Source organism: Felis catus, chromosome A1 (genome assembly GCF_018350175.1).
Source record: "Felis catus isolate Fca126 chromosome A1, F.catus_Fca126_mat1.0, whole genome shotgun sequence".
In the NCBI taxonomy this organism is placed as follows: domain Eukaryota; kingdom Metazoa; phylum Chordata; class Mammalia; order Carnivora; family Felidae; genus Felis; species Felis catus.
In genome coordinates, this window is record NC_058368.1 from 11,579,807 (window position 1) to 11,594,940 (window position 15,134).

Genomic DNA, 15,134 nt, shown 5'->3' on the forward strand with positions numbered 1-15,134 from the left:
CATCTCTGTCCCAAACCTGCTCTTTCTGTTTATTCCTTTCTTGCTGCCATTCTGCCAATTGACACATCAAAACCTTGGTGTCGTCCTTTACTCTCTTGTTTCCTCATACTTCACATCCAGCCCATCCACAAGTCCTGTATGTTCTACCTTTCAAATATAACAAGAATCTGATCATTTCTTCTCATTCTCCCCCTACCACCTTCATCTAAGCCACAGTCAAAGCTTGTAACTCCTTTCTGTTTCTGCCTCTGCCCCTCCTCCAGGCTGTCTCAGCATAGCAGCCAGAATCATCCTGGTAACAAGAAGGTCAGATCATGCTCCTTGATTGCTTAAAACTCTGTGTGGCTTCTTATCTCATTTAGACTACAATCTGAAATTCTTACCATGGAATACGTAAAAAAAAAAATAAAATGTGTAACTATTGCTCGCTATATATTTGGTTCCTGGGTTTGGAAAGGAAGAATTCAAGTAGTGAGGCATAAATGTGTTAGACTGTAGAGTCTTAGTTCTGAAACACATGCAATAAATCCCACAGCAGACCCTTAATGACTGCATAGAATCTTCTTCATTCTTTTTTATGGTTGCATAGTATTTGATCATGTGGTTGTATCAGTGTATTCTAGTTTAGTCAGCCAATCCCGTACTAATGAACGATTTGAAGGTTTGAGAAGTACAAGTTGCATACTGAGAACAATATCTAAAGTTTGGCTTGTAAACCTTCATAAGACTAAATTTTAAATTTGATGCATGGCAGTTAACTAACACATTTGAGTTATGATTAACATCAGCGAACTAAATTTATACTGATTTTCTTGATTTGTTTATGCTGAGTTATTTGGTATATAGTCATTATCAGTTTGTGAGTCAAATATTTCAAGTCTATATATCAATTTTTATGTAAATATTTACAATTATGTGTAATAAATAGGTATAGGAAATAAAATTTCATTCAGATTTTCATTAATACATAATGTAAAATATTTTTCTAGGCATCATAAAAGACAGAAGCTTGTTTATGCATCATATTTCTTTAGAGCCAGTTACCTGTGGACCCTTTAGGTAAGACATGTTCAATTTTTTTCTTTTATTGTAATATAGTATAGGAAAAGTATGTTTTTTTTAAATAAATATTTCTAAAGATATTCTTTTATCTCTCCTCCCTTTCAAAGCCCTACTCAAATTACTAAGAGAATTTTTTTAATGTATAAACCCACAAGGACAATGATCGAAGAAAAAACAAATTCTGGAAGCCAAAAAGCATGAAAGACTTTGAACATCATAGAAAGCTAAAACTTGACCTTAGAGCAAGTAGAGAAGCTACCCAATTTCCCCCAAAGAAAAAACCCAAGAAAGACTCAAATTGGCAGCAACTTGTACATCTGAAGGTGAGGTAGAAAATAGGAAGATTGGTTGAAAATCTGTTTAAGAAATACCTATATCCCTTCCCCCACTGCAGGCAGCCAGTTATCCCTTTTGTGCCAGAACACCTGGAAGGTTATCGTCTGGAGAAGATGAATTGGAGGGATTCTGAACTGGGAGAGGGGAGACACAGTAGGCACAGTTGAAGGGAGGGTACTGAAAACAGAGATTAAGTAAAAAATCTGCTTCTCGAGTAGTGAGACTTGCCAGCCTCCTTCCCACATTTGGCTCCCAAATACTGGCAGCCAGGCCTCTAGGCAGAGGACTAGAAGACTTTTTTTCTGGGGAACATGACTAGCCCAATAGAAAAGACTAGAAATACTGACAAATGCAGGTACTCAAATGAAAGTGCATAGCCAGAACACCAGACAGTGATGCCAACGATTAACAAGCCCCTCCAGCACACACCTCACTGTTTGTTTGTTTGTTTGTTTGTTTATTTGTTTGTTTGTTTTGAAAGGGAGCAGGGGAGGGGCAGAGAGGAAGAAGGAGAAAGAGCGAGAATCCCATCCCAGGCAGGTTCGGCACTGTCAGCACAGAGCCCAGTGCGGGGCTCAATCCCGTGAACCTTGAGATCATGACCTGAGCCGAAATCTAGAGTCAGGTGGCACTTAATGAGCTGAACCAACCAGGTGCCCCATACCTCACTCTTAGATAAGATCAGAAAATGAAAGATCACTAGCTATTGGCAGAAAGCCTCTGTGATAGTTTCCATAGCGCAAAAACAAACAAAAAAGAAAGAAACTTAGAGGAAATAGACCGTACATGGAGGTGAATAAAATTTCAAAAAAACTTCCTAATATTCCCAGGTGGAGAACAATAGAAGTAATAGAAGATAAAAGTTATGAAAGCTCCAAGAATATAGAACAAAAAGAAAAAAGATGAAAAAAGAAAAGATAATTGGAAAAGTCAGTCATATGGGCTAACATCTGAAAATTTGGAGTTTGGGAAAGAAGAAATAAAGGGGAAATGAAGAGAAGTTTTCAAAGAAATAAGATACTTTAGCAGTACTGAAGGATATGAGTTTCTTTGATTAAAAGAGCCCTCTGATCACACGAATAAAAACTGACTCACATTAAGGAACATCCTTTTGAAATTTTAGAATGCTACAGGGAAAGGGAAACCTTAAATTTTCCGGGGGAGGGGGGAGGGCAGAAAAATCAGGTTTCAAACAAAGTTTCAAGAGTCCTAATGGTATAAATCCTCTCATCATTAACAATGGAAGCTAGAAGATTATGGATTCTATAATGTATACTACAGAGCAGTGCCTTGAAAATTCTGAGAGAAAATGATTTCCAGCCTAGAATCCTATCACTGACCAAAATATCAAATAAGTGTGAGGTAGACATTTTTCAGATGCAGAGTACCAAAAGGTTTATCCCCCATGCACTTTTCTCAGGAAGCTCACAGAAGTCACCCATAACCAAGAAGGAGGAAGATGTAAGATTTGAGAAACAAGAACTTAGCATAGGAAAGAGGCAGAGGGAATCGCCCAGGTAGACAGTGCTTTGAGGGGAGATCCCAGAAAGATAGCTGTGTCACTAAGCCCAGACTGGCAGCTAGACCATTTGGGGACAGAAGAATAGAGCCCTCAGAGAGTTTGCCTACAAGATAAAATTGAAGCAGGACCTGAAGTCTTAATGCAGTGATAAACTTCTTGGTAAAGATGGCGGATTGAGCACACTCAAATAGCTCCATTGCCTTCCAAAATGTTAGCAAAGCCACAGTGAGGGAACTTGCACACACCAAAGATAAGGGAGGACAGGAGAGGAGACCTCGTGGCTGTACTTCCAAGGATATGGAAGAAAACGGATTAAAAAGCTAATAGTGGGGAGAGAAAAAAACCAACCATTTTACACTGAAGAAGCCTCAAAAGCTGAGGAATTAGTGTATCTTCACAATTGGGGGTGAAGGAGGAAGGAGTCAGAACAAGGGTATAGGTTGAAAATGCATTTCCTCCTCCACTCCATGAAGCTGGACAGCTACCTGTTGTCCACTCTAACAGAAGACTAGGGCTTAAGTCTCCAGAGAGGGTACACAATTAAATGTTGACAGTCAAATACGTAACTTGGGAAGACAGGGAGATGAGATAGAAAGGCTATTTAGTAAAGCAGAAGTGGTGTTGACAGAGCGCTAAATCTTGATCTTCCAAGTGGCTCTTCAAGAAGAAGCAGTCACAGAAATGTCACTTAGAGATAATGGATGTGAATATCATAGAAGCATCTAAAATTGTAGAAAGCAGTTATAAAACCTTTCCCACCTGGTAAATTATTTAGCCCAAAGCTGTGGTTTAAATTGTTTTTAATATTACCTTTTCATAAATAACTATTTGTGGCATTGTTGAAAAAAATCATCGATCCTCATTTCTGGAGTATATTTTCCAGTAGGCTTCTAATATACGTGTTTTGAAAGTAGAAACCCATGTGATTTGTTTCCATTTCCAAAAGGAGGTTGTAATATTAAAAATAAATGCTTATTTATCTTCTTATTACCTTAATTTTCACACATGATAAAATAGTTCTGTGCATTTAGTAAGTATGCATAAGGATCTAATTTACCTAAGTATCTGATTTATATTGTGCAGATAGATATAAAGATAAGTCTACCTCAGATTGCTAGTCTTGGAGCCAGGTGTGAAAAGAATTACCGGGATAAAAGTACTAAAGTAGGTATAACTAAGTGACGTGACAGCATAGAAAAATTGGCACCTAATTATGGGACAGAAGCTTAGCAAGAACAGTTCTCCAGACAGAATGGAAAGAATGCTTGGGTGAGGAGGGAGCTCCACACTCGGGTAAAAGAAAGAAGTGTGGCTTTCCTCATGGGATTTAGTGGGCTGGGGTGTGGTGGGGGCTGGGAAGAAACAAAAAAGAAATGGGGAGGTTGGGACCTATATATAGGAAGCCTCCTGTGTCATTTCTGACAAGTCGAAACTGGGTAGGTGACCATTTGTGGAAGTTTCTAAGAAGAGGAGCAGGATAACCAAATTTCTGTTTTAGAAATAGACCAAAGTGAGATTGCTGCAAGGAGATTAGTAAGGAAAATTTAACACAAGTGCTAGAGCAGAGAGTATAAAGTGAGCGAAAGATTGAGATTCAAGAAGATTTGACCAGGGGCACCTGGGTGGCTCAGTTGGTTGAGCCCCCAACTCTTGATTTCAGCTTAGGTCGTAGGATTAAGCCCCGAGTCGGGCTCATGCTGAGCATGGAACCTGCTTAAGATTTTCTCTCTCTCTCTGCCCCTTTCCCCCTGCTCACAGACACACACTCTCTAAACAAACAAACAAACATAAAAAAAGAAAAAAAGATTTGGCCAGATAGTGGCTAACTGGGAGTGTCAGAGTATCTCCACTTATATTCAAGTAGACATCTTAGACATGACCTACAAAGCAAATGCCTCATTTTCACAGGACTCTTAATATTTAAAAACAAGGGAGTACAAGATAAATGAAAATAAGTTTTGGAGTAGAAGTTGCATTTATTCTTCTGCACGGGATCTCTCAGTCATCTACTGAGGGAAATCAGTCCAGCAATTGCCCCTCTCCTGCATTGATACCTGTCTTCCTCTCCAGTGGCTTAGTCCCATCAGTGAGGTAATTGCTGTAAGTCTCTGTCTTAACAAGAAACACCTTTCTTGATTCCTCTAATCCCACCAGTCTGTTTCTTTAGCCCCTTAAAGCACAACTCATCAGAATGGTCTCCACTCATGTTCTCTACTTATCTCTCCCCCTCCTCTCCTGAACCTACCGTACTCTCTGATGTACTCTCTGATCACCGGGCACTACTCCTTATCCAGATTACTGGTTACCCAGCAGTTGTTGAATCTTGTCAGCTCTCCGCCCTCCTGTTAACCTAGCATTTGCATAGTTAATCACTCTTCTTCACACTTTCTTCAACTCCTGGCACCACTCTCTTACTTCTCCTTCCCAGTGGCCATTCTTTCTCTTTTGTTCTTCCCTTAAATCACTAAGTGTTAAATTCCCTCATGGTTCACTTCCAGATGGCTTCTCTTCCTGACCTTCCTCCTTCATCACTGTCTCATCCACTGTCATGACTTTATATACCCTCTATTTACTGATGGCTCCAAAATTAATATCGTTAGCCCAGATTTCTTCCCTGAACAACATATGCATTCATCTAGTTACCTCCTTGACATTTTTATTTGGGTGACTAATAGATATCTCAAACTTAACAGCTTCAAAGCTTACCCTAATCTGCTTTCCTATAAAAGTCTAACAACTCTGCTTTCAAAATACACTCACACCAGAGGATAGAGTGTGTCATTTCTTTACTCAAAAACTAGCCCGTGACTTCCCATCTGAGTATAATTGGGAAGCCCTACGAGGGTGTACGGGTTCTCTGTGATCCAGACTTCTTGCTTTATTTCCAATCCCACCTACTGACTGTCCCTGCTCACTCTGCTCCAGGTATACTTAGGCATAGCCCGGCATGTGATGTTCATTCTGCCTGCAGCCCTGCAGCACCTCTCCCAAATACCTGCATGGCTTTCTTTCTCTCTTCCTTCAGGGCTCTGTACAAATGTCACCTTATCAATAATGTCTTTCTTACCAGCCTTTTTAGAATATTATTTCTTTTGCTGGACACTCCCTGTCCCCCTTACTGTGCTTTTAATCTTCTCTATAGTATTTAATACTGACATATTTATTTGTATGTTTCCCTCCACTAGAATATAAACTCTATGATTTTGTTTTGTTCCCACTATATCCTCCAGCCAAAACAGTGCCTGGCACACATAGGAGGAACTCATTAAATATTTGATGGTTAGATGACTGAAGAACTAAATGAGTTCCAGGGTAACTTCAATCTCTCGGAGTTCAGGGTTGGGTAAAAGGAAGTATGCAGTTTTCAACAAGATAGCAAACATTGGGAAGAACATGTATGCTAGAGAAGGTGATAAATTTAGTCTTGGATGTGTTGAGTTTGAGATGAGTGTGGAACATCAAGGTAGAGATATGTCGTGCTGTATAAAGTTAAAGGTGCAGGAATAACACCTAGGGGGAAAGTCAAGCATGAAGATACAGATTAATATTTTTATTGTTAGATGATAATTTAAGCAAGGAAAATGATTCAATCACCCAGGGAAAATGTCTAGAGAAGAAATCCAACTTTAGAGATGGGAATTTTTTTAAGAGTCAGAAAGAGGAAAACAAAAAAGAGACAGTGGTGGTGTAGATATTAGAGGTGAGAATTTTAAGAAGGAAAAAAATCATCTGTCAAAGGTCAAGTAGAGTGAGTTTACTTGTGAAACTGTGTGTGTGTGTATGTATGTATGTACATATGTATCGTAGGCACTTGGAAGGTCAATAGCAACTTGGTTGAGGACAATTTCTGTAGAAGAGTGGGAGAAATGAGAGTTCAATGAGTAGAAGTTGAATAGATAAAGATAGCTAGTTTAGATTACCTGTTTAGGAAGGTTGGCCATTAAGGTCACAAGGAGTATTAGCTTGAAGGGGAGAGAAGTCTGAGAAAAAAGCATTTCGAGAATGCACAAGTCTTTCTGGCTAAATGAAAGGAGCACTAAAAAAAAAAAAAAAAAAAACCCAGTATAAACAAGTGGTAGAAAGACACAGGAAGGAAGTAGAATAATAATTGAAAGAGTGGAGCTCCTGAGGAGACTGAGTTATTAGATGGGGTCAAGAGTACAGGTGAAGGTGCTAGGCCTGACAGGAGGATGGACAGATATTTCTCTGGTAAAGGAGGTAATAAGGAGTACAGGGCTAGAATTGGAGGAGACAGAAAATCCATGTTTGACAGGCTTTTCTGTTATGTGAAGTAAGTGGTAAACTCAAAGGCTGGAAGTCAGTGTGTGAAAAAATAGTTACAGACTTGAAAAGTGTGGTATGGTTTTGGATGGCAACCATGATGAAATGCACAACAGTTGCCAGAATAAGATTGCCATATGGCAGTTGAGGTTTACAAAAAAATACGTATATATATGTATGTATTCTAAAACCTTTCCATGTGTGTCCATTTATTGGCAAATAATCAAATACTTTTTCCTCATTGTAGCACAACTAAGAAACGGCAAGAAATACAGAATCCAAATTTCACTGCGCCTGGTCAAAAATTTTTGTCTAAATCTCATTTTTATGAACACCTGGCTTTAGAAAAATCTTCAAGCAATGTATCCATTTCAGGGCAGCCATTTTGTACAGTTCCTGCCACAAGAAGTGAAAAAAGGGGACATTCGATTACTCCAAGCAAACCAGTGAAAGTCTTTGTCCCGCCTTTTAAAACTAAATCACATTTTCTCCAAGATGAACAGCACATTAGCAAGAATACTCATGTGGAAGAAAACAAACAAAAACCAAACAACATAGATGAACATAGTTCTGGTGATAGTAAAAATAATATTAATAACAGTGAAATTCATCAGCTTAACAAAAATAACTCCAGTCAAGCAGCAACTATGGTATTCACGAAGTGTGAAAAAGAACCTTTAGGTATTGTATGAAAATTTGTGTTGACATATTTTTGCCTTCCAGTTAGATGTTTCTCATATTTTAATAATGCCTGGAGAATCTGACCCCTTTTCTGGTGATTATAATAATTTCGGGACCTTTTTAATGCTTTAGATTCTTCCTAAGTCCAAAGATTAGATTCTAAGTATTCTAATGCTATCTTTCAAAGTAACTACTTGCGGACTTTCTTATTAAAAAAGCAATTAGACACATGATCTAAGACTGCTAATAGTGGAATATATATATTTAACAGGCTTTAAGTTTCTTCCAAATTTGAAATAAAAATAATCTATTGTTTACAAGATGAAACTTTGCTTATCCCTGAAGATTTAAAATTAGAGGAAATTGATGCATACGACTTTGTAAAACAAAGGTTGTGCTTTTTAGATTTTATATTTAAGCTTATTTTTTGCTAATTTGTTCTTTAATAGATTTAATTGCAAGTCTTCAGAATGCCAGAGATATACAGGACATGCGAATTAGAGAGAAACGAAAGCAGCATATTTTTCCACAGCCAGGTAGTCTGTTTCTGGCCAAAACATCCACTGTGCCTAGAATCTCTCTGAGAGTAGCCGTAGAAGGCCGAGTTCCCTCTGCGTGTTCTCATAAACAGGTATGCTTCTGTCTGCAATGCTGCTAACTTTTATAGTCAAGTATAATTTCATGTTATTAACTGGTATCTCCAAACCGTTTTGTTCAAAGAAGGAACAAATGAATGCGGGAATGGATAAATGAAATCATTTTGTTTCCTAATCTGCCTACAGTGGCAGCCTCCCTCTCTGCTGCCTTATCCCACTAAAGTGATCTGTGCTCCAAAATTGCTGTTTCTCTTCCCTCTTCAAATTTAAAGTGTGAATAACCCATAGCCTTGAATCCATTAAGAGCTATTGACATTTTTAAAATTTTTTTTGTAATGTTTATTTTTGAGGAAGAAAGAGAGACAGAGTGCAAGCAGCAAAGGGCAGAGACAGACGGAGACACAGACTCCGAAGCAGGCTCCAGGCACTGAGCTGTCAGCACAGAGCCCGACGTGGGGCTCGAACCCACGAGCCGTGAGATCATGACCTGAGCTGAAGTCGGACACTTAACCGACTGAGCCACCCAGGTGCCCCGAGCTATTGGCATTTTTAAAAGAGGATTCTTATTAAGCCAGTGCTATCGACTTGCAATTTTAGGCAATGGAGAGGTGAATATAACATTGATAATATTAAAAAGTAATATTTATCGAGTAGTTTTTATGCGCTAGCCACTCTCCTAAGCACTGGGCCTGCGTTGGTTACATCTCCCTTAATCTTCCCAAGTGTCTAAAGGAGAGCTACTGTTATTTTTGTCCATCATTTGCAGAGGAGAGGCTGAAGCACAGGGTTCAGCAGGTGCCCCCAGAGTCACTTACCTAGGAAGCTCTCTTCTACCAGCTACAGTTCAAAGCAAGGAGTGGGACTCCAGAGTCAAGTCTGTACAAAGGAAGAGATACTTTGGGCTGAGACATGCTGGGTGAATGGAGGCCAGGCCTGGATACAAATCTGACCTCCTGAGGTCAGATGCCCAAAAATACTTAAACTTTTCACTGTCTTTTTCCTTCTGAATTTTTTGACTTAAGAGATTTTATAAAATATTAAGTTACTTTTTTATATCCAGAATGACCTCCTGTGGCAGTTGTAGCAGGAGGCATATACACAAGGGGAATGAAAAAGGTACGGGAGACTCTTGAATATAGGAGTCGTTTATATTACATTAAAATGTTTAGCTCTTAGTAACTAAGTTCAGTATTTTGATGGTGAGTATTGTAATATTTAAATGAAAAACTTTGGTAAATTCGATTTTAGTTTCCTATAATTGTTTTTATTCTATGAAATTTGTTTTTTTTGTTTTTCATTCATTATCAAATGTTTCTGTCATTTATCTTGTGCAGTTATATATGTATGGCGTTTCCAAACATTGTGTAAAAATCAACAGCAAAAATGCAGAGTCTTTTCAGTTTCACACTCAGGATTATTTTGGGAAGGAAGTCCAGTGGGCTAAAGAGGGAATACAGTTGGCTGACGGTGGATGGCTCATACCCTCCAATGATGGAAAAGCTGGAAAAGAAGAATTTTATAGGTACTCTATGCAAAAAGAGATTGTGTTAACTTTTCTGTATTCCACCATACCTCTTTTCTTCCCTTACCTCTCTCAAACTTAACAAGTTGGCCAGAAGTCAAATTTGTATTCAGTGAATTATTTTAAGTACATTGTGGTTCAACTGACATTCTGTTGTAATATTTTGAAAAGTGAATTATGGTTTGTCCTTAGGATTTAATGAATTGGTTTTTCTTAAATTGGGACATTTTTCATATGCATTTATAAAATAAAGACTGATAAGAAAAGTTAAGTTTGAATGAGCCTTACCATAGACAGACAGACACACACACACACACACGCACGCACGCATACACGCACACACATCATATTCTCTTTCATTGTGTATTTTAACAAATACAAAATATAAATACTAGAAGTTAAGCAGAGATGCTCAAGTATCAGTAATACCAGTAACTGGTAAATTTTACTGCCCTAAAACATCAATAATTTAAATACTTTTTTTAATGTTTATTTATTTTTGGGAGAGAAAGAGTGTGAGTTGGGGAGGGGGGTGGGCAGAGAGAGAGGGAGACATGGAATTCCAAGCAGGCTCCAGGCTCTATGCTGTCAGCACAAAGCCTGACACGGGGCTCGAACCCACGAACTGTGAGATCACGACCTGAGCCGAAGTTGGATGTTTAACCGACTAAGCCACCCAGGCGCCCCAACATCAGCAATTTAAAAACTATGTAACCTCTTATGTTTCTAATGTTTATACAAAGATGATTTACAATTTATGCTATCAAGGATGCTTTACCATGCCAATGGCAAGAGATGAGAATCCTTTCTCTAATGCTCTTATTTTTTTTTTTAATCTCTGTATATCTTTCCGAAATATATAGTTTGCGTAAAGTGGTAAAAACATTTTTTCCTTAAACTTTTGTTATGTTTTTGGAGTATATTAAGACACGAATTGTATTTACATCTTGCTCTTATCTCCCATAGATATCTGTTATCGATTCTAGTTGGAAAAGTATAATAAATAGTTATATTATTTTCTTGTATTAAGGAAGCTACATAGTATAGTGGTTAAGAGTAATTACCATGTAATCAGAAGAACATGGTTCATAACATTGACTGTTGGAGCTCAAGTTGTCTTTTTTGGTCATCCAACAAATATTTATCGAGGACCTACTATGTACCAGATAACTCTTCTGGGTATTCAGAATAATAAAAGAAAACAAAATCTCTGCCCTAATAAGTTCTACATTATAGTAGAGGGATCTGGAGTGGGGAGAGAAAATTTTAAAAAGAAATAAGTAAATTGTGTAGTATATTAGGAGGTGATGAATACTATGAAGATAAAGCTGGAAAGGGTATAGGGAGAATCAGGTGAAGAAAGGTGTAATTTTAGAATAGGCTAAGAGGCGCATGGGTGGCTCAGTCAGTTGAGTGTCTGACCTTTGATTTTGGCTCAGGTCATGACCCCAGAGTCATGGGATTGAGCCCCATGTCAGGCTCTGCACTGTGCGTGGAGATTATTTAAGATTCATTTTCTCTCTCTCCCTCTCCCTCCCTATGCCTCCCCATTCATGCACTCTTTCACTCTCTAAGAATAAAATAAAATGAAACAGAAACTTTTTTTTAATAAAAATAAAATAGGCTAAGTAGTTAAGAGGCTTCACTGAGTCTCAGACATTTAATCAGTGTTCTGAAGGAGGTCAAGAGAATGAGCATAAGACCATGTGAGGAAAGCATCGTTGGCTGTAAGCAAGATCTGCTTATTTGAGGAACAGGAGGAAAGTGAGTGTAGCTGGAGTAGAATGGGCAGGAGAGGAGTAGTAACAGATGAAATAGAGAGATGGGGCCTTATGAACCTTGGTAAAAATCTTGGCTTTAACTCTGAGTAACCTTTTTTGCCCTGAGTAAATCATAAGAATGTTTAAAGCAGAGGGGTGACATGATCTGCTTTAATTTTGAAAGGATGACTCTGGCTGTTTGTGGGGATTAGATTAATTAGATTAGGGAAGGACAATGCTGGAAACAGACCACTTAGGAAACTATTGAGGTGATCCAGGTGAGACGTGGCTAGTTGGGCGAAGCAGTGGAGTTGGTGGAAAGCAGCTGGATTCTGGGTATGTTTTGAAGGTGGCATCATCAGGATTTGCTCACGGATTGGTTGAGGAAAGTGAGAGAAACAAAGGAAAAATAGCTCCAAAGATTTTAGCACTGGAAGCTGGAAGGGTGCAGTTATCATGTCCTGAGAATTGAGAAGACCAAAGATGGAAAAGAAATGGGGTATCCAGTTGGGACATTTGAAGCTTGGGATATTAGTAGACATCCAAGTGGAGATGTTGAGTAGGTAGTTGGATATGAAAGACTGGAGTTTATAGGTGAAGTATGAGCAAAAGACATCAATTTCATAGTTGTCAGCATATAGATGGAACTTTAAAGCCATAAAAGAAAGACCGAGAAAGAGCAACCCGAAAGTTAGAAATAAATGCCAAAGACTGTGGTGTGTTGCAAGCCAAGTGAGGACAGAGCTTCAGGGAATCAAGAATGACCAGGTGTCAGTTACTGCCAAGTAAAGGAAGATGAGGACTGAGAATTGACCGTGGATTTATCTATGTAGAGGTCACTATTAGTCTTAATGAAAATAATTGAATAAATTGAAAGAGGCAGTATCTGGAGAAGGAAGGAGGAGCAAAGGGTGTTAGTTTTGTTGTGTTTAAGGTAGAAAAAAACTTTTTTTTTTTTTTTAACGGATGGAAATTGTTCAGTAGAAAAGAAAGAAATCTCCCTATCAGGGAAGAGAGGAGGCATTTCCTGGATCAATGTCCTTGACTAGGCAAGAAAAGGTGGGAGCTAGTATACAAATGGCAAGAGATGGTGAAGTGTAAGGTTCCAGATGCTGGTGTGGGAGTGGAAGCTTCTGGAAGTTTTCTTCATTACTTGTTTCCCTAATACTCAAAGTGGGAATGAGAAAGGAAGAAGGGTTAGAGAGTTGAGCAGAGAGAGGAAGATCTTTAAAAAGCACCTGGGCTAGAGAAGGATATTCTTAGATGATTTCTAAAAACAATCTCTTTGAAGAAAAATGATCTAAAATAGAATTATTTTAAATTATAGGTCTCATTTCCAGTTGAAATTATTGTATTGACTAATATGCAAAGTGAATTTTATTAGTATATTTTGATACATGTTAAATCACTGTCTACACTGTATTACTATACACTAAAAAACTTTTATTGAATGATTTTGTATATTAGCGTTAGTATTTGTGCAAAGAATAGTCATGGTTATTGAATTCAGTATCATCTTATGTGGTTTTTTGTTTTTTGGTTTTTTTTATATTGTTCTACCTTTATTTGTTCAGGGCTCTGTGTGACACCCCAGGTGTGGATCCAAACCTCATTTCTAGAATTTGGGTCTATAATCACTACAGATGGATTATATGGAAACTGGCAGCTATGGAATTTGCCTTTCCTAAGGAATTTGCTAATAGATGCCTAAGCCCAGAAAGGGTGTTGCTTCAACTAAAATACAGGCAAGTATAATGCATTATGTTACCCAATTACATACTGTGATCAGGTTCAGACTTCTGTGCAGTCCGTGACTTCTAGGTCATAGAGGTACATGATCGCTTGTCAGTGACAGTCGCCATCCCACACTGCTGTTCTCACTTGTACATGGTAGTTCTCTTGTCACGCTCCAGTCCCCTTAGGAGAAATCCAACATTCATGCATCTCCCTTCCCTCTTCCCCCACCCCTCCCCCTTAAACTCTTGGCATATGAAAAGAATATGAATTACTAATTTGATCCTTTATTTGGGGATTGCTAATAAAGCATTTTTGCATTTGGGGCATTTTAATATTTAATTCATATTTTAACAGTATAAAACTTACTGTATTGCTGGCTGTCAAATTTTAAATTCTGTCTCAATAGTTCTTCAGTTAAGATACTTAATTTTTATTCTCCATTATTCGGTGACTTTTTAAAAATAATAATCTAGACTCAAAATTCCTAAAATATTCATTTTTACTTTTATTTTTAGATACGATATGGAAATTGATAGAAGCAAAAGATCAGCTATTAAAAAGATCATGGAAAGGGATGATACCGCAGCAAAAACACTTGTTCTCTGCATTTCTGAAACAATTTCATCAAGCACAGATCTATCTGAAACTTCCGGCAGTAAAACTAGTGGTGTGGGTACCAAAAATGTGGGCATTGTTGAGCTTACAGATGGATGGTATGCCATTAAGGCCCAGCTAGATCCTCCCCTCTTAGCTCTTGTGAAGAAGGGCAGACTGACCGTGGGTCATAAGATCATTATTCATGGAGCAGAACTGGCGGGCTCCCCCGATGCCTGCACACCACTCGAAGCCCCAGAATCTCTTATATTAAAGGTAAATTAAATTAATGCACACTCTTGGTAAAAATCAGTAACTGATTCAGTTACATTCTAGGGAGGTTTTACATTCTAAATTTTAAAATTATGCCTGTTAAAGATGCTCCATTTCTTGAAAACGTACTGGTAATCTTAATATAAGTGGCAAATTTCTGAGACTTAAATTTTTTTGTGCTGTTTTTGGGAAATCCAGAGATATTTATCAAGCTAAAATAATGCAGGAGCAAATATGTACCAGATTTGATTTTGTGCTATGGGTACCTATAGCCCTTGGTGCCGTCTTGTTCTCATAGTACCGCTCTGCTTCCACCCTGATTACTCCATTAGACCTATATTCCAGTGTGATTAGAGAATTTGGTTTCAGTGATTCTTAAATATATAATAATAAAATGTACGCTTCTGGAGCACCGGGTTGGCTCAGTCAGTTAAGCATCCGACTCTTGGTTTCCGCTCAAGTCACGATCTCACAGTTTGTGGCTTTGAGACCCACATTGGGCTCTGTGCTCACAACTTGGAGCCTGTTTGGGATTCTGTCTCTCCCTCTCTCTCTCTCTCTGCCCCTCCCCTGCACACACTCACTCTCACTCTCTCTCAAAATAAGTAAACTTAAAAAAAAAAAAACATAAACCATATCTTTCATCTCCATGTAAACTTTAGCCTACACAATAGGACTTTGTCATATTGAATAGTCTACAATACTGATATAAGAAATTACTAATATTGCACAGATTCACTTATGAGATAATCTTATAAATAGTTTACTTC

General features: G+C 38.2%; 1 protein-coding gene across 5 annotated transcripts in view; it reads left to right on the forward strand.

Annotated features, from left to right (window-relative positions):
- Window positions 1–15,134, forward strand: part of BRCA2 (BRCA2 DNA repair associated) — a 61,151-nt gene that overhangs the window by 22,945 nt on the left and 23,072 nt on the right. For all 5 annotated transcript variants that reach the window (XM_019810443.3, XM_011283605.4, XM_019839734.3 and 2 more), the window contains 6 exon segments: window positions 990–1,059; window positions 7,449–7,882; window positions 8,332–8,513; window positions 9,813–10,000; window positions 13,335–13,505; window positions 14,013–14,367. In XM_019810443.3, the coding sequence (XP_019666002.2) occupies window positions 990–1,059; window positions 7,449–7,882; window positions 8,332–8,513; window positions 9,813–10,000; window positions 13,335–13,505; window positions 14,013–14,367 (1,400 nt within the window).